Source organism: Zootermopsis nevadensis, unplaced genomic scaffold, assembly GCF_977971745.1.
Source record: "Zootermopsis nevadensis isolate Lab colony 2312 unplaced genomic scaffold, Znev_1.0 Znev_ptg000004l, whole genome shotgun sequence".
Lineage (NCBI taxonomy): Eukaryota > Metazoa > Arthropoda > Insecta > Blattodea > Termopsidae > Zootermopsis > Zootermopsis nevadensis.
In genome coordinates, this window is record NW_028259136.1 from 1,795,566 (window position 1) to 1,814,085 (window position 18,520).

Here is an 18,520-nt window from a genome sequence, read left to right on the forward strand (position 1 = left end):
GCAACATTAACAACACGGTTCAAATTGGCAAATGGAACCATAGAACATAAAACAGATAGACGCCCGCATTGACCGGTGTAGATTATTCAGTTCAATTCAATTCTTTTTATTAGAGTGCTGCATCAACAGCCAGACGGCCAATTACAGATACAGCACAAAAATTAATAATGTGAACTGACAGGAATGTGATTAAGAAGGAAGCAGAGAAGATATTGAAATAAAATACCTTCTCATAGAAATACAGAGAATGTGGAAGGTTCAAGCAAAAGTAATCCCAATAGTTATAGGAGCAACTGGAACTGTCAGCAAATCACTTACAAAATATTTGGCCAACATCCCGGGCGAACACGACATCAGGGAACTACAGAAGACCGCCATTTTGGGATCTTCATACATCATTCGAAAGACGCTGTCGTAAAATAAAATTATATAATACATGTGGCACTTACTAAAAACAATATGGATCCCGGAAATAGCTGCTGCCCTATGTACCTTAGGGACAAGGTCTGTCTCGGGTACATGGAAGTACACACCCCATAAAGTGGTGAATAGATGGGATACAATAATAATACAGTTCCTAGCAAAAAATAACACGATTATTTATAGATGAAGCAATACCATCTACTTTAGGATATGCCTAAGAGTAAGTAAATGGTTACCAAAGATGTCAAAATCATTGCAAAGAGTATTCGCAGCTGATACGCATCTAGCAGATGGACAACTTTTGTATGCAGGGCCAACAGTAAAAAGAGAGTAATCTCTTAAAATTACGAAATGGGACACGCACACCAACAGTCTCGAGTAAGGAGGGACAAAATTTATATCCGCCATATACATTAATAAGAAAGTGGGCGTCTAGGTGACTCCTCCTAGTGCCAAGAGTATGAAAATGTAGGTGTTCTAAGGCATAGGCGTAATGATAACGATTGTAAGAACTTGCTCTGTATGCGTTCAAACTCACAAGTTAAAGAATTCCATGCAACTGAGGCATATTCAAGCTTAGATCTTACTAGACTAAAATGTAACATATAATAGAAGTAATAAAGTTGCAAAAATAAATTAAACGGCAGCGAAACTTATCTATTTAATTAATAAATCCGCACCACAAATATCAAGTACGCGACGTAAAAAGTTATTATAAGCTATAGTGGGTCAGCAATAATGGCAGAACAAAGAGTTATTACCAACAAAAGAGCTGTGTTGGTGTGTTTCAAAGAAAAGGTTTGTATGATTTATATGTCACTTCCATTATGAAGCAGCATTTAAATCTCTAAAATTAACAAGTATATGAATTTGGCGCATCGAATTAAGAAGGTATATGGAGGTTAGAAGAGGTTATGGTTGTCAGACAATGTATTTTGAATACGCATAATTTGGTTCTGCATCGTAAAGAATTAGAATCGGAGAAAATACGCGTAGTCATACAGAATAATCTGTTCTACTGGATACATACATTTCTTGAGATGGTAAGTCAAATAGATTAAAAGGGGAAGAAAATATGCAAAACAAACGAAGTACTGACCAGGTCATGGTCCGAGTTTTTATTAGTCTATCTCGGAATTTGGCCAAAGACACTGAAGAAGACCATAAACAATCCGTCAGGAGGATTGAACCCAGAGACCCGGAATACGAATCAGGAGTGCGAATCGCTTGGCCGCGACTTTAGATGAGACTAGGTATGAGACGCGTAAACTAAAACTGGACCAGTGAGCTGCTGCTCCACGGCTCCGTCTTCAAATACTACTAGTCACGATTGTTTGTATCTTGTGAAGGAAGACGTAAACTTTTCCCGAATTTGCTGTAGAGGATCATGTAGCGCGTGTTTGTAGTCTGAAATGTTTATTTCTAATACTACTTTCCGCGCCCAAAGGGGGCGAACGTTTATCTAGCTTTTAAACTAAACATAAGCTCTTACACTCAGAACGACGATATGTATGTATAAAATTTCTCAAAAATGGAACATATTTACGTAAAAGGTGCAAGGTCGGGTTATGGCATAGTGACTGGCTCCTATGAGCACAGTAATGATCTCTCGGGTTCCATAAGTACATTTTTTTAAATTACGGGCTGGAAGATTAATTATTTGATAATGGCTTTAATTTCATTGAATTAAAATTTGTGATATATGACAGAAGTTTAGTGAAGATATATGAATAGATTTAAATGCTCAGAGATCTACCATTGTTCTTCTGTTCTCTAAGCTAATTTAATACGACTACGGTAGTAGTCGTATTAAATCACTTCTACTGTTACAGAATCTTGCCGTTTATTAATGCTAGTACGTGATTAGTAAACCGGGGCTAATTTATTGTTCACGCATGGCTTGATTCCACTGTAACTTAACGAGTGGATGTTCCACGTGCAGTCGACTGCAAGAAAGACAGGCGTCGGATGAATTGAATTAATGTTGTATTCAAGAAGAAATCGAAGTATGGAACTTAGTGTTCAAGACTCGCCACATGATATAGGCACGATCTTCGTGAACGAATTGGAATGCTTTATGTTAGAGGCAGCTGAATCTATGAGTAAATATAAAACCAGAATTTATTTATTGGTCGTGCATATATCCTGTTAATCGATGGGTCTAAATGCGTATCATTGAGATTTCAACATACCGGAAAATGTTCTAGACATAAATTGTATAATTAAATGTATTCTGTGTATTTCACGAACAAGTTTGTAGATTTCCTGTGCGTTGTTAGCACGCTCCACGTGCCAGACTAGTTACTGGAACGTACGGTCCAAACGTTGTAAAAACCCGAATTTATGACCGCAATGAAACATGTATCAAGAAACTTGTGGTTAACAAATTTCATAGTGTCAAGTCCTTCTCGATCAACTGATCAAGACATTTCCCGCCCTTCATGAAGTACCAAGATTACTACCATGCCGTATGACACTGTCCTGAGCGAAGTACATTCAGTGCAGTCTCATACCTCGTATCTCATGATTAAAGCTATTTTAATATTATCCTCACATTTGTCTCATGCATGCTATATTTACAGCACACATTATTTGTGATTACATCTTAAATTATTTAATATGTGAAATGTTAACCAGAGAGTGGAGTAAAATACGTACGCACGTTCATAGTGTTCGCAGTGGCAGTATAATGGGTAACTGAACTGCAGCGAGATTGAATCCGACTAACCCAAAGAAACAAATTATAGAATTCTCTTTGTACGGGAATTGCATGTGATATCCAAAACACCGGGTTTAATTCGTTAGCAATCTAGGATTTGCTCGACACACAATCACATGTATTATTGGGTTACATAATTTTGCTGCTGTAGATAGAAGATCAGATTTCTCAGTATGAAAATCCAATGGGATTTGTACGGAAACAGTGAATAGGAAGGGAAAAGAAATGTCAGCGAGGAAAAGCGAAAAAATAAGTATTATTAGTTTCATTGTGAGGGGGGATTTTATTCTTGTTAGACATTCTGCACTGTAACGGAATGTCGCAAAATCACAAGCTTCTCGCAGAATTTGCATCATTGCGTGTAGTAATAATTTTCAGTAGAATAAAATATATTAATGTAGATAAACGAGGGGTAAACCTAGAACAGATACATACTTTGGACTCGAAGCAGTGGGGAAATCGGCGTTCTGAATATTCTGTATAAACGCAGAAGTTAATGTTTCTTGTAATTTAAAAGACAAATAGGTAACGAAGTTACACAGATAAATAAAGAACGAATATGCAGAATTGTAAAAAAAAGTAAATACGAATTTTGCGGGATGTACAGAATTTTAAGTATAATAGGGATACTTTCGTGTCGTTGTTAAGCCATTTATGATTTGTAACTTTATCTTGAGTTAAACAGAACGTAGTCTTTAGCTCTCTTCTTGGCATTGCTGTTCTTACCGGTTGTGACGCTGTCCCGCCGACTCTCAGGTGGAAGATACCAACTTTTCGGAGGAAAACTCTGCTTGTTTACGCATAAAATATGTTGATGTAGTATTCGACTAATTTGTGTACGCTCAGAGCTGCGTGTTTCAAAGGATATTCTGGATCTGTGTGTGTTACATGCAAGGAGTCAGTCGACGTCACTTTTAACATTTGACAAATAGAAAAAAATCCGAGCGACGCAACATTAATTCTTTTCCCACTTTCTGTGGCCGTGGGAGAAACGTTAAGATAATAAAATATTTGTGTAACGTGTGGACCAATTTCTAAAGCAAATGTTATTTTTGCTCTCTATGTGATAAGCTCTAAACCCTCTGTCATGGTAAGACAGGCCTATAATTTGTATTAAAAAAAGAAAGTTTCAAGTAACGTGATTAGCTTTCTCTGTATGTAGCCAAATTGTATTTTATGTGGGGCGTAGGATTATTAAATTGTGCGAGTATTTCATCTGTTGCTGTGCAATAACTTGCGTGTTTTAAAACGGAGATTGTATCAACAATTCCGTTATCCGTTTTGTTTTACCGTTTTCATTTGATAGCAAGGACACATTATTTTGAAGTTAATATTCTGCGAGCGTATATCTAGTGAACCGAAAACCTCTGTGTTGCGAGAACAAAACTATTGACATTCTGAAGGTTTTAATTTATATTTACGTGAGCTAGAAGTTGGAACTTTATCTAGGAACAGGGAGACAGACAGACATCGAAAACGCAGCTGGTTAATAAGTTTCCGTAGAAGGAATTATTGAAAGATAAAACTGTTTCGTAAATCTCTGTTGAATAATATTGTTAATAACATGGAACGATATTAGTTTGTAATTATGACATTCGATATTACAATTAGCACGTACAAAAAATGGAGCGGACATGTGTAAGTTTTCAAAACTAATACAGAACTGTACCGCGATAGGAAGGGACACATTGGAAGCCCTGAAATGAATCTTTTGTGGCAGGTTGGTGTAACTGTAGAGCCCCAGACTTATATCTTCGAGAGGTAGTTTGTTGAAATCTCGGTCGAGTTATGGATCACATTTTCCACGGTTTCTTCTGATCACCTTTAAACAGGCCACGACGTCATCCTTTCTGATCCCTAGCTTAAGTCTATACTTATTGTACCTACAATTCGTGATGCAGTTGCCTCATTCGATAGTAAACAGGCCTAACCTACGCAGTTGAAACAGTATCATTAGACTCGCATAACCTAAGAATCAGCCACGAATAATGTAATTATTTCATTTTATTAACAACCACTAGGCTTACATGTTTTCCCACTGACTTATTTATTGTTATTACAAGTTTATTTTAATCATTTAAATAATCTTGAGTAGAAACTGGTGCTTGGTAAACGTCACTACTTCAGTAGTTAATTAATATCGTCTAAAATATTTTAAATTTAATGCCGAAAGGTAATTATACGTACCACGTACTTTATCTTTCAGTAACTATGCATTTTCCCCCATACAGTGTATTTATGGGTTTGCTATGGTTCTCAGAATAAACAGCGATTGCTTCCCCATTTTATCTTTGTAGTGGTGAAGTGTTTTCTTTGGGGCACGGACTGAATTTTTAAATATTGTTTAGGCGCCCTTTGTATCCAGATGGTTAAACATTAATGCTTCATAAAACTGGCCGGTTTCTCGTTTTACGCAGCTCAGATATGTGCGTCACTAAGTGGCTTCATAACGTGAGTCGTAATATAAACGGAAGTATGGCATTCATAAAATGGAGGAGAAAAGTGGTTCTGGACTGAAGGCTATTCGTTGCCGTGTGTTTGCTGTTTGTGCTAATAGAACTCTAATGTAGCAAGTAAGTGTTGGCTAATGGACGTAGAGGGAATGTTATATATCTACGCAATACGCAAGGAAATATAATTTCGCCAGGTCACGTTGAATTGTGTGTATTTTCTTTGAAGTTGAAAATAACAAATGTGAGGGCATTTAGATACGAAAATATTAGTCGCTAGTGTTCCGGCAAGAATACCATCAGTATTGTGCAGGGCATTAAACTACGCTGTGAACATTAAGCGATTCGCTTCCTGCTAGCATAGTGCCTGAAATGTAACTTATTTGCTGAGAAAATAAGAACTATGGATGAAACGTTGCGTATTTTGCTTTCGTAGTCGGCAGGCGTCCGGATTAAATCTCGGCCTCGATACAGGCTGATCTGATTGAGGGTCTACGTGTTTTCTCAGCCCACCAAGGTAAATACAGTGATAGCAGCCAAACTTAAATTACGCCATGACTGTTTCCGTCCAGTTAACTTCAGCGCATTCATTAATCACTACGGATCCTGTTATCCGAAGCTGTATAGGCAGCTTAAGTACGGCCAGTGTTGTTAAATAAATAAATCAGAATTTAAATAAGTTCGACGATCATCAGGGTGATGATATTCGAGCTTTTCTTGAGTAAATACCTAAATTTCCTTGCACATGTAAACGGTTTTTTAAAGCCGGAAACTATGGTTTAATCAAAATGTCATCCATTCTCTTAAATTTGAGGTAATTGGAGTCAAACGCAGAGATTGGAACACAAAATTTCACTCCACAACGTATCTAAACCACAGCCAAATAGATCTCTGGTCTGAAGCTGATTATGTGGCGGAAACGAAAGATTTTGTGTTAGGTTCCTGACATAAGGAAGATTTTGATTTGTTTGTTTATGAGATGATAATGTTCGATTACATGTCTGATAGCCTATAACTAAATGTAAACATTTGAGACTTGAAGTGACATCATGGGAAAATCGAGCTCTTATCGTTTGTGTCATTCCCTTCTCTATGTCACAGGCAGATTTTATGAGCGAAAGGGTCGAACCCAGGAGTATATAATCTTAACTGAGGTTCTGAGTCCATTCATGCAAGTGCTAAGGCAGTTTTGAAGCTGAAGGCAAAAAATTAAAACGCAGTGTTAACTAGTTTCTGTTTTAAGTGTTAAAACGAAACCTTAAAGATACGGATTTGCAAGTAAAGCTTGTAATAAAGTTAACTTACTCCCCGGAACCTGTCGATCAAAATCGATTTGTGGTACTCTCAGACCTACACGTGAAATGAATTGTCGACTATTCCATTCCTACCTTCTTCAGGGCCGCACACTGTTCTTTATTTAACGTAATCGTGAAGATCAACACACCGACCCACGTACACACTAACGACATCAATAAGGACTGACATGGCGCTGGTAACCAATATTGGTTCAGTTGCTGTGTTTGATTTGTGCCACTGCTCCTTGAGGGATGACAATGCAGCAGCGACACCGTGCTCGCTCTGGCTTCAGAACTTCCCTTGGGATCAGTTTGTGTTCCAGACGGAGGTTGTACAGATTTTATAATTGAAGTTTCAAGTAGACTCGCGTCCACTTCCACTGCCAGTAATAGGGATTAGAACAAGAGACATTATCGCATTTAGTTTTGTTTGCAAATGCATATCGGCCTTTCTGGTAGGTTTCGGTAATTACAAATTTGAAATTGTGCATCCTGCTTCAATCACATTGGGTGTAAGAAGTGCTCTTATAATTTGTCGCCAACTCAGTAGCAGCTGTTAAGTACACTGCACTGTAGTTGTAGTGCTGAAAAAATCAGGCTAGTTCTCTCGTCTGAAGGTTACAAATCCTTGGAACAGAAATAAGATTTAATGTCGTGAATAAAATAGCAGTTTTTGTCCAAGTGTGCTGAAGTAGACTCGGTTGTGGGGGATTTGGTTTATGGCTCTGTATAGGAGTAATGTAGGGGCCATTGAACACGATATTATAAGACATATTACAGTGCTTACATTGCATCGTTGGTGCTGTCTTGCTGCGAGGGAGACCCGAGAGCAAAGAACGAGCTCGCGCACTGCTCGGCGGAAATTGCGTGTCATGAAGCAGTAGAGGACCGGGTTGATGGCGGAGTTGGCGTGGCCGAGCAACAAAGCGAACGAGAACAGTTTTATATTCTTGTTAACTCCCAGGTCGAATAGTATAGCCAGTACGTTGTAAGGTAGCCAGCAGAAGGCGAAGAGAACAGCGAGCAGCAGCAAAATGCGGGCCACGCGTCGCCTCTCCCGGACGAGCCGAGTTCCCTGCGGAAGAGAATTGCGTGAGAGTCAGAGGCCATCTACTGCCAAGCCTGGGACAAGATTGGGAACCTCAATGTGAGACATGCAGTGCTATTTGCAGCAGACCACATGTGCCATTCTCTTTAAACCTCGAGGAGTATGTAACCGAAATTGCGAATAGTCGTTAGTTTAAGATGGTTGTCTTCTGGACGTCGGTAAACTTCTATTGTCCGCCAAGCCGTTGCTTATGAGGCAGAGGGAAAATTGGTTCTGCGCATGCGCTGGTGATGTATTCCTTACCTAAGAACATTGTGCTATCAGTCAGTTAGTACATTAGATCACAACGTACGGCCTGCATAAGCTGCGGGTGTTTTTCGGACCTCCCTCAAAGATGTCAGGTTTACTGTCGTGGCAAGCGGACAGTAGAATTGGATCCATCGAATATGGCCGCTGACCTTGTAGGGAGTGCCCAGTATGCGGACTACTCAATGAAGGAAGGAAGGAGTTTTCGTCGGTCAGTACAGTCTGTGTCAGTGGAGCAGTGTAGAAGCCTAATAACAATGGTCAACACATAAAATGTTATGAAAACAAAACTAACCACGCTTTTCAAATCTTCGTCGTATTTTAACACTTATGGTGACCTCTCGTCACGCCTTTATAGCAGATTACGCCTAGTCAAGCTTTGTCACGCTTGGTCACGTTTCGCCACGCTTTGTAAATCTTAGTTATATTTCGACACATTTGGCGATCCCTTGTCACGACGTGATCGCAGGTCGCGCTAAGTCACGCTTAATCACGCTATGTCACGCTAGGCAGGCGTGGTCAGGAAGTGACGTTCAGCACGCCTAGGCTCGGTAAATATTTGCTACTGTGCAATACGTTAGATGAAGATGCGACAGGTTAGGAAAGGTTGGGTTAGGTTAGGTTAGGTTTGGCTGCGTTAGGTTAGGTTTCTTTCGAGGATTTTATTAGATTAGATTACGTTTTGTTAATTGTTGTGACGTTTCGTCTCTTATGGCCAGAATTCATAACGCCCTTACAGTTCATCAGGCCTAGTTACGCTTAGTCACGCTTGAACACGCTTTTCAAATCTTCATCGTATTTCAACACTTATGTTGACCTTTCCTCACTCCTTTATAGCAGGTCAGGCTTTGTCAAGTTTGGTCACGCTTTGTAAATCTTCGTCACGTTTCGATACATTTGGTGAACCCTTGTCACCAAGTGAACGCAGGCCACGGTTAGTCTCGCTTAGTCACCCTGACACTTTGTCACGCGTGGTCACTAAGTCACGTTTCGGCACGCTTAAGTTATGTTACGTATGCCTCGTTTTATTGTTGCTACTTTGCAATATGTTAGATGAAGTAACGACTGATTAATGTAGGTTATGATAGGTGGGTTAAGTTAGGTTTGGTTAGGTTGGGTTTGGTTAGTTTAGGTTAAGTTACTTTGGGTTAGGTTGGGTTAGGTTAAGTTTTTTTAGTGGACCTTGTTAAGTTGGGTAACTTTTTGAAATTTTTTTTGTTATCAGACTTCCCTACCTTCAATGGCCTCGACTTACCCAGTATAAATTCTGAGTACATGGATTCTTTTTCGAAAGTTGTACTTTCTGAGTCCCTCTACACGCTCCTTTAGTTTGGGCCTAACCTTTTGAATCATTCTGTATATAATTGACGATAATGTAGTGGACAGCATCAGCGGCAGCGATGAATCGAGTCAGAAAGCGATGGTCTGTGATGAGTGGAAGAATTGGAAGTAGATCGAAGAGTTGTGAAGAAGATAAAATTATCTTATACTCACTGCATTTTTAATTTTCTAGTGATGTGTAGTGTAGTGAAATCGACTTTCCTGTGTTACATACCGTGGTGATATTTTATTTGGAGTGTACTATACGCCGCCTGCTGCCATCCCGTCCAGCAAACTTCTGGTAAGTGACTCGCTCCGAGATTGCAATTCAGAAAGTTCAGAGGCCAAAAACGGTGGAACGCAGTATACCAATGGCGGTACAGCCCAGAAGACAGCCATCTTAATACTCGCCGCTGCGAGAACTTAAAATCAAATAACATTTCACATTCCACTGTCATAAAAAGCCCAAATCATGCCCATAATGCATAGTTTAAAATTTACCTGTCTTGTACTGGCCATGCCCTCGTTGCCTGGTCCGTCGAAAGGTGGACTAATGGCACAAAGACGAAGGCCCATTAGTGAATAGGCTAGTACGACCACAAATCCTGGTATTGCATACACGAAGACAAAGCAGAGCACCCCATAAACAAGCCGTTCCTGGTTGTCCGGCCACTTTTCAATACAGAACCCTGGCAGGTCCATGTTAGGCTCTCCGATGTCAATCGTTTCAACTTGACGCACCCAGATTACAGGCGCGAATATACTCAGTGCCACGATCCACAGCAGCACAATCACCTGGAACAGAATTGGTTTTTAATTCCTCTGGAGCGTGCAATGGATTTATCACCACATGTGAGGAGGTTGGAAATACTTATAAATTAGTAAAAGTTTGCAGAATGTTTCCGGCATAAAAGTTTGTCTGTTACTTTGAGGAAAGAATATAAATTACAAGTGTTTGAAAAGCAGACGCTTAAGAACATTTAGTATTTGAGGTTTTCACGGCGGTGACCACGAAGATGGCTGTGTTCTGGGTTGTAGCGCATCGCTCTGATGATGGAGACAGCAAAGACCACTGAAACGTTGATTAACTATTATGATACTGCATGTCGGTACAACCCGGAAGACAGCCGTCTTCATTTAAGTAGAGTGATGGGCTGGACATGGTACAAAGAATGTACATCGATTTTTTGTGGGATAAAGTCTTGGATAATGATTATTTTACAGACCGAAAATAGATTGGAGGATGATATGAAACTTGGGAAGACGGTTTGCGGGGACGGGAGGTCGATGTAACCAGTTCAGTACCGTGATGCCTCACCCTGTCTTGTCCTTTATATGCCTTCATGGCTTGCAATTTGCTCACTAGGAAAACTTTACTTTATTATAAAGGAAACTACGACGAAGTGTAAGACCGTATGTGACCGTCAACTTTATAAAACCTCTCTTGACTTAATGGCAACATTATCTTCACGTGGTGCAGGCACCAGTGACCGAGAAATTGTGGTACAGGCCTAACTGTTACATCTGCTGTGGAGAATGGCGTTGGAAAATGAGATTAGACCTATATTGGATTGCATAATTTGCATCCGCTTTAATTTAACTTTAAATATTACGTTCTGTTGTATGTTTGCAAAATCATTAGAAGTAAACCGTACGCACAGCAATATTCTGAAATCGTTATCCACTTTGTTTACTAAAGCATCAGGGAGGCCGTGTCGTAGCTCCCTGAGGTCCACGTACGCGCCTGGGCAGTTCCTTTGGGATTTGTGGCGGGCTAAGTGGCATTAGCACAGGCTTTTCTCAGCGTCCTTCGGTTTGCTCCTGTCAGTACAACCACTGCTTCGTATTCCCTCGTACGTCATCTGGGGAGATGGACAAATGGCTCGGGAGACACAATCTCACCCCCGCAACAGTAATAATATAAGGTATCAGGGAAAGGAGGGATGGGTGAGGAAGGGGAGATAAATCTACTTTACTAATGCCATTGTCTTTGGATTTAAACGTGTTTGTCATTATATTGAGTGTTGTGGAATACAACCACGGAAAACACAAGAACACGTTTACTTTCCAAGTAAAGCAAGAAACAGGGAAGACACGTCGTTTATAGGAGTGTTCTTGATCGAAAAATACGAAAGTGATTCACTACGTCTATCTGCATGTAACGACTTGTGAACATCTGCACGGATTTTAATGAAAATTGTTACCGACAGTTTTACTAAAATATTTAAGAAAATAACAATTTGGAATTATCATTCACTGCAGGAAGATGCACGTGTAGTTACTATATAAAATAGAATAATGAAATCGACTAACTAACTAGCACGGGGGCAGTCGATAGCGGTATAGGCTAAATTCATTACATGTATGTGAAGTAAAGCTGACGTAGTAGAACTGAATTTGTTACAGGAATATGAGTAATTCCTGCCAACATGAAGTAACAAAGTTACGCGGGCTTTTAGCGCGCTGAATCAATTTCCAGTATTCCTCTATCCGTAGAAAGATTTAATACACGCACACATTCAACAATCCCACGAGCTTTAGTCGGTACGAAATTGCTGTACGCCTATGTACATGAATCTGACACGGGAATAAAAGTAATGCGGAACGGTGTATCTGGTAGCTGTGTCAGTTATTTATCCCGCCCACCCGCGCTAACCTGTGACCGAATCGGCACAAGGAAAGGTCTTCGTATATTGTAAAGCGGTGAAAGCCTGACAGCCCACTCGTCCAGTCTTACATCTGTTGTAACTGGTTTGGCAAACGCACCCACAGCCTTTGCTTCATAAAGTCGAAAATGTCGCTTACACTGTGCATATGGCGTTAGACCGATTGACAACTGATACCATGGGTTCGAATACCCCTCCTTCCTCATTGGACTTTGTATAACCTGTACAGCTGTCATTAAATGTACCAAACGATTCAAATTACGAGTAGGTAATCGGTTTTAATTTTAATCAGGGAGTGACTCAGATTCTAATGGATTACATTAACCAGTAAAAATTCTGAATTTTTAGAGAAATGAAAACTAGGACACTGATGGGCCTCCCGAAGGTATCACCACCTTGTCGAAGACAAATAAATTTTGCTGGGTGAGGAGGCTTGCGTGCTCAAATGACCCTTAGGGCTATGCCGGCCGGAGCTTTGGTTCATGGTAGGATCACCCAAGACGGACAGGTCTAAGGCGATGCACCAGACTAAGAGTGATACCCTGGTCCTCAAGGTTGGGGGTTGGGCGTAAGGGTAACAAGGTTTCGCCGTAAAAAAAGCATTGTTACGAACAAATTAACTAAGCCTAGGACCAGGACGGACTCTTTGGCACGACCATGGAAATTGAAAAGGGATATGAGATTTGGAACTTGGAACATTAAGAGTCTCTATAAGGCTGGGGCACTGAAATCAGTGAGTAGGGAATTAGACAATTATAAGTTAGACTTACGTTAGTGGCAGTGCAGGAAGTCCGACGGGAGGGGCAGGGCACGATCCCAGTGGACAATTTCACATTTTTTTAATGAAAGGGGAATGACAATCATCAATTAGGGATGGGGTTTTTTGTTTATAGCAGAATTAGGGCAGCAGTTAAGAGAGTAGAATTTGTTAGTGACAGGTTGTCTTACGTAATTTTGGAAGGACGTTGGTGCGACATCATTGTCCTTAATGTTCATGCCCCAACTGAAGACAAAAGCGATGATATCAAGGATAGCTTTTATGAAGAATTGGAATCAGTATTTGATACATTTGGCAAGTAGCACATGAAAATTCTGTTAGGAGATTTCAATGCAAAAATTTGGAGGGAGGATATCTTCAAACCCACAATAGGCAGCGAGAGTCTCCATGCACTTAGTAATGATAACGGTTAGAGCAGTAAACTTCGCTACGTCAAAAGATCTGATTGTAAAAAGTACAAAATTTCCACACTGTGATATTCATAAATATACTTGGACTTCTTCAGATGGCAGAACACACAATCAAATAGATCATGTTTTAGTAGATAATAGAAGGCAGACTAAAATCATTAGAAAAAGGCTAGCAGGGATGGGAAAAAGCAAATCAGTAGGGCCTGACAGCATTTCTGGGGAAATTCTAAAACTGAGTGGGGAAGCCATGATTCCATACCTGGCACGATTATTGGACGTAACAATTAATAATGCCACTATACCAAGGGACTGGAAAAAAGCCATAGTGGTTCCTATTTACAAAGGAGGTGATCGATCATTGGTCACAAATTACAGACCGGTCAGTTTAACATCGGTGGTCTGCAAACAAATGGAACACGTTATAGCATCGTACCTGAGGAAAAACTGGGAGGAAAAGAATTGGTTATTCGAGGGTCAACATGGGTTCAGGCCGGGATATTCATGTGAAAGTCAAGTAATCACGGTTTGTCAGGACATTGCAGACACACTGGATAACGGAGGAAGGTTAGACGCGATTATAATCGATTTTTCGAAGGCCTTCGATTTAGTTCCTCACGATCGGCTGCTTATGAAAATCGCGGCATCGGGCGTGGACTCGAGGATAGTCGTATGGATAAGAGAATTTCTTTTAGGCCGAACGCAGAGAGTTAGAGTAGGAGGGCAATTATCAGAGGAAGTCAGAGTAACATCAGGAGTACCGCAAGGGAGTGTATTGGGTCCACTTCTATTCCTCGCGTACGTAAATGATATTTGGAGGAACATTGAATCGACTATTAGACTTTTTGCAGATGACTGTATAATATATAGGAAAATTATAAATAGTAAAGATATAGAAAAGATGCAGATGGATCTAAACAGTCTGGGGGAGTGGGCGGTTGAAAATGATATGAAAATTAACCCAAGTAAAAGTAAGGCAGTTAGTTTCACGAGAAGTCGGGTGAAGGAACCACTAAACTATTCGTTACGGGACCAAATAATTCCGGAAGTGAGCAGTTGTAAATACTTGGGAATTATCTTAAGCAGCGATTTAAGCTGGGCTGATCAAGTAAATTATACGGTGAAAAAAGCCTGGAAGGCACTTCATTTTACAATGCGTGTTCTCAAAAAGGGGAATAGTAACACTAAAAGTCTAGCCTACACATCACTAGTGCGTCCGATTCTGGAATATGGGGCGGCGTGCTGGGATCCTTACAGGGAGGGGCAGATAAATGCGTTAGAACGGGTGCAAAGGAAAGCATGTAAATTTGCATATCACAGGAGCGATTCGAACTGGGAAACCCTGGCACAGCGTAGAAAGATAGCACGAATATGTGCTCTCTTCAAGGCGTACACGGGAGATCGGGCATGGAAAGCTATAGGTGACAGATTGCAAAGGCCATACTACCTGAGCAGAGTCGATCATATTCGGAAAGTTAGAAGCAGAAAACAAAGAACAGATATCGGAAAATATTCCTTTGTAAATAGGACCATCCAACTCTGGAACCAGCTACCTGCTGAGGTTTTAGGGACTCTCTCCTGTAAACCAAGTACGTTTAGGAAGAAGGTTAGGAAAGTGATAAATGAGGTGAAGTAAAGGGAATAGATGGGTGGGTGCAGTGAAGTGGGGTAAATTGGGGTGAGGATGGGAAGGCTTCATAAGTGTAGTGAAGTGAAGAGAAGGTCCTGATGAAACGTGTGATTCATTACTGTTACTGACTTATGTCTAGTTGGTATTAATTTTTAAGTTATGTACTTTAGGTTATACGGTTTTGTAATATTATGAGTTGTTTTATTTTGAGTGTGGTGTGTTGTTTTGTTGTGTCTTATTGTTCTTGTTGTGTCTTATGTTTTTTGTGTCTCATTGTTTTTGTTGTGTCATGTCTTTTTGTCTTACTGTATTGTTGTGTCTCATTGCTTTGTTGTGTCTTATTGTTCTTGTTGTGCCTTATGTTTTTTGTGTCTCATTGTTTTGTTGTCTTATTGTTTTTGTTGTGTCTTATGTCTTTTTGTCTTACTGTTTTGTTGTGTCTCATTGTTCTGTTGTTTCTTATTGTTATTGTTTGTGTTGTCTTATGTTTTTTGTGTTATTGTTTTGTTCTGTTTCATTGTTCTGTTGTTATTGTTTTTGTTGTCTTATGTTTTTTTTGTGTCTTATTGTTTTGTTCTGTCTCATTGTTCTGTTGTTTCTTATTGTTTTTGTTGTCTTATGTTTTGTTGTGTCTTATTGTAGGACCACTGCCACCGGGTAAAAACCCATTTGCAGTCAAATAAAAATAAAAAAAAATAAATAAAATGTAATTGATGTGAGGTCATTCAGAGGAGCAGATTTTGACACTGATCATTATCTGGTGGTAGCAAAAGTGAGGGAGCGGCTTTCAGTAAGTAGACGAACTAAGCAAAATTTCGACACAGAAAGATTTGATTTGAAAAAATTAAGTGAGGGAGAGGCAAAGGAACAATATCAAGTTGAAATTTCGAATAGGTTTAAAATTGTAGAGACAAATGAAGATAATGAAAGTGTGGACATCAACAGGGAGTGGGAAAATGTCAGAAACTGCATCAAAATTTCAGCCAAAGAGAAGTTAGGATACTACAAGAGAAAGCAAAATAAACCGTGGTTTGATGAAGAATGTTCAAAATTAATGGATCGAAGGAAGCAAACAAAATTTCAATGCTTACAGGACTCAAACAAAACAAATGAGGATAATCTATGTAACGTGAGACGTGAAGCTAGTAGAAACTTTAGGAATAAGAAAATGGAATACCTGAAGGGCAAAATTGTTGAACTTGAGACAAATAATAAGGAAAAAATATCAGAGACATGTACAGAGGCATCAATAAATTTAAGAAAGGATATCAACCTCATATCAATTTGGTAAAGGATTATAATGGCAATTTGCTTGCAGATCCAATAAAAATTGTGAAAAGGTGGAAAAATTTATTTCTGCCAAACGATAAATACCTGGTTGACTATACTCATGTAAAAATGAGGCAACATACAGGTCAAGGTCATATGGAAATCACAACAATATCAGCCCAATAGTTTCCAAGATACGGGTCATTAAATTTCTCAAGGTCATATTTTTTCACACTTATTTCTGCTAAACCGTAAATACCTGGTTGACCATACTCATGTCAAAATGAGGTGACGTATAGGTCAAGATCATATGGAAGTTACAACAAGATCGGCCTACTAGTTTCCTAGATACAGGTCTTTAAAATTCTCAAGGTCATATCTTTTCACGCTTATTTCTGCCAAACCGTAAATACCTGGATGACCATACTCATGTCATAATGAAGTCGCTAATAGGCCAAGGTCATATGGAAGTCACAACAAGATCGGCCCACTAGTTTCCGAGATATGGGTCTTTAAATTTATCAAGGTCATATATTTTCACGCTTATTTCTGCCAAACCGTAAATACCTGGTTGACCATACTCATGTCAAAATGAGGTGACGTATAGGTCAAGATCATATGGAAGTTACAACAAGATCGGCCCACTAGTTTCCTAGATACAGGTCTTTAAGATTCTCAAGGTCATATCTTTTCACGCTTATTTCTGCCAAACCGTAAATACCTGGTTAATCATACTCATGTCAAAATGAGGTCACGTATAGGTCAAGGTCATATGGAAGTAACAACAAGATCAGCCCAATAGTTTCCAAGATACGGGTCTTTAAAATTCTCAAGGTCATATCTTTTCACGCTTATTTCTGCCAAACGGTGAATACGTGGTTGACCATACTCATGTCAGAATGAGGCCACGTATAGTTCAAGGTCATATGGAAGTCACGACAATATCAGTCCATTTGTTTGCGAGATACAAGTCTTTAAATTTCTCAAGGTCATTTGTTCTCACGCTTATTTCTGCCAAACCATAAGTTACTTATTGGCCATACTCATGTCATAATGAGGTCTCGAATAGGCCAAGGTCATGTCAAGACCACGGCAAGATCACGCAAACCGTTTGAGACACAAGGGGCTGAAATGTTTCAAGTTCATTTTAAGTACTATTGTCTCACGCATATACTTAGAGAACTGAAGGTATCTGAGTGATCTTTTTCACGTCATTTAGAGGTCATAGATAGTAAACGTCACGTGAAGGTCACAATATAAACACAGTCTGTAAGTTAGATTGGGATAGATTACGTTACGTTATGTTGGGTTGACTTAAGTTTGGTTAGGTTGGGTAAAGTTGAGTTAGGTTAGGTTAGGTTGGGTTAGGTTAATGAACACTTGACATTTTCCTCAAAATAGGTTTTATACTTACAAAGAGAGTTGTTGTTTTGTTGAATATCTTCCTGAATGCCATCGGGTGTCTTATAGCCAAGTATCTGTCTATACTCATTGCTGTGATGGTGAACACACTGGCCCCAACGGACACCCCTGAAACCGAAATCGAATACTTTCTCACATTCGGAACTGACCGTACCATAGATGAGGATTGATACATTAAAAATAAATGTTATCTATTCAGTTATCTCAATTCAATTTTATAAAATAAGGCTTGGTATGTTTTGTTGTTCTTACGGCGGTGAAGAAAAACAGTCTAATTGTAGATGGCTGTCTTCTGGGTTGTAATGTCGTGTAGTCTGGTAGTCTAATATTCCTATCTGGTACTTCACCAGACTACACGGTGCTATAACCCAGAAGACAGCCATCTACAATTAGACTCTTTTTCTTTTTCGAAGAAGCGTCACGTTTTATTATGATGAAATTGCATATTGTGTTCTTTATTTTTTCTGGTGTAGGTTAGTGCACTTAAGAATTTTAATTTACTGCGGGAAAAAAATATTTTCTGATTTGAAACTCTCAGATCTTACATGATTATTAATTTTTTCATTAGTACATCTACTTGATGCACAAGAAAATCGGATTTCAGGTGAATGCCTGCGAAGATACGGTGTGTTTTATCTTGCTATTTTGATTAGTCTAAGGACACTGATAGTCATGGGCAATATACAAGCTTCAGATATGTGTCAGTATTTCCAGTCTGTGCACATATTACTTATTAAGTCTTTAAATATAATAAATGTATTTGCCTTTACTCTGAATGCGACGCAAA

General features: G+C 39.4%; 1 protein-coding gene across 3 annotated transcripts in view; it reads right to left on the reverse strand.

Moving 5' to 3' along the window:
- LOC110827094 (QRFP-like peptide receptor) overlaps positions 1-18,520 on the reverse strand; it is an 85,724-nt gene that overhangs the window by 2,375 nt on the left and 64,829 nt on the right. For all 3 annotated transcript variants that reach the window (XM_087342857.1, XM_087342856.1, XM_022058428.2), the window contains exons 4-6: positions 17,726-17,841; positions 10,063-10,356; positions 7,675-7,962 (exon numbers count right to left, since the gene is read on the reverse strand). In XM_087342857.1, the coding sequence (XP_087198983.1) occupies positions 7,675-7,962; positions 10,063-10,356; positions 17,726-17,841 (698 nt within the window). The remainder of the gene's footprint in view (positions 1-7,674; positions 7,963-10,062; positions 10,357-17,725; positions 17,842-18,520) is intronic.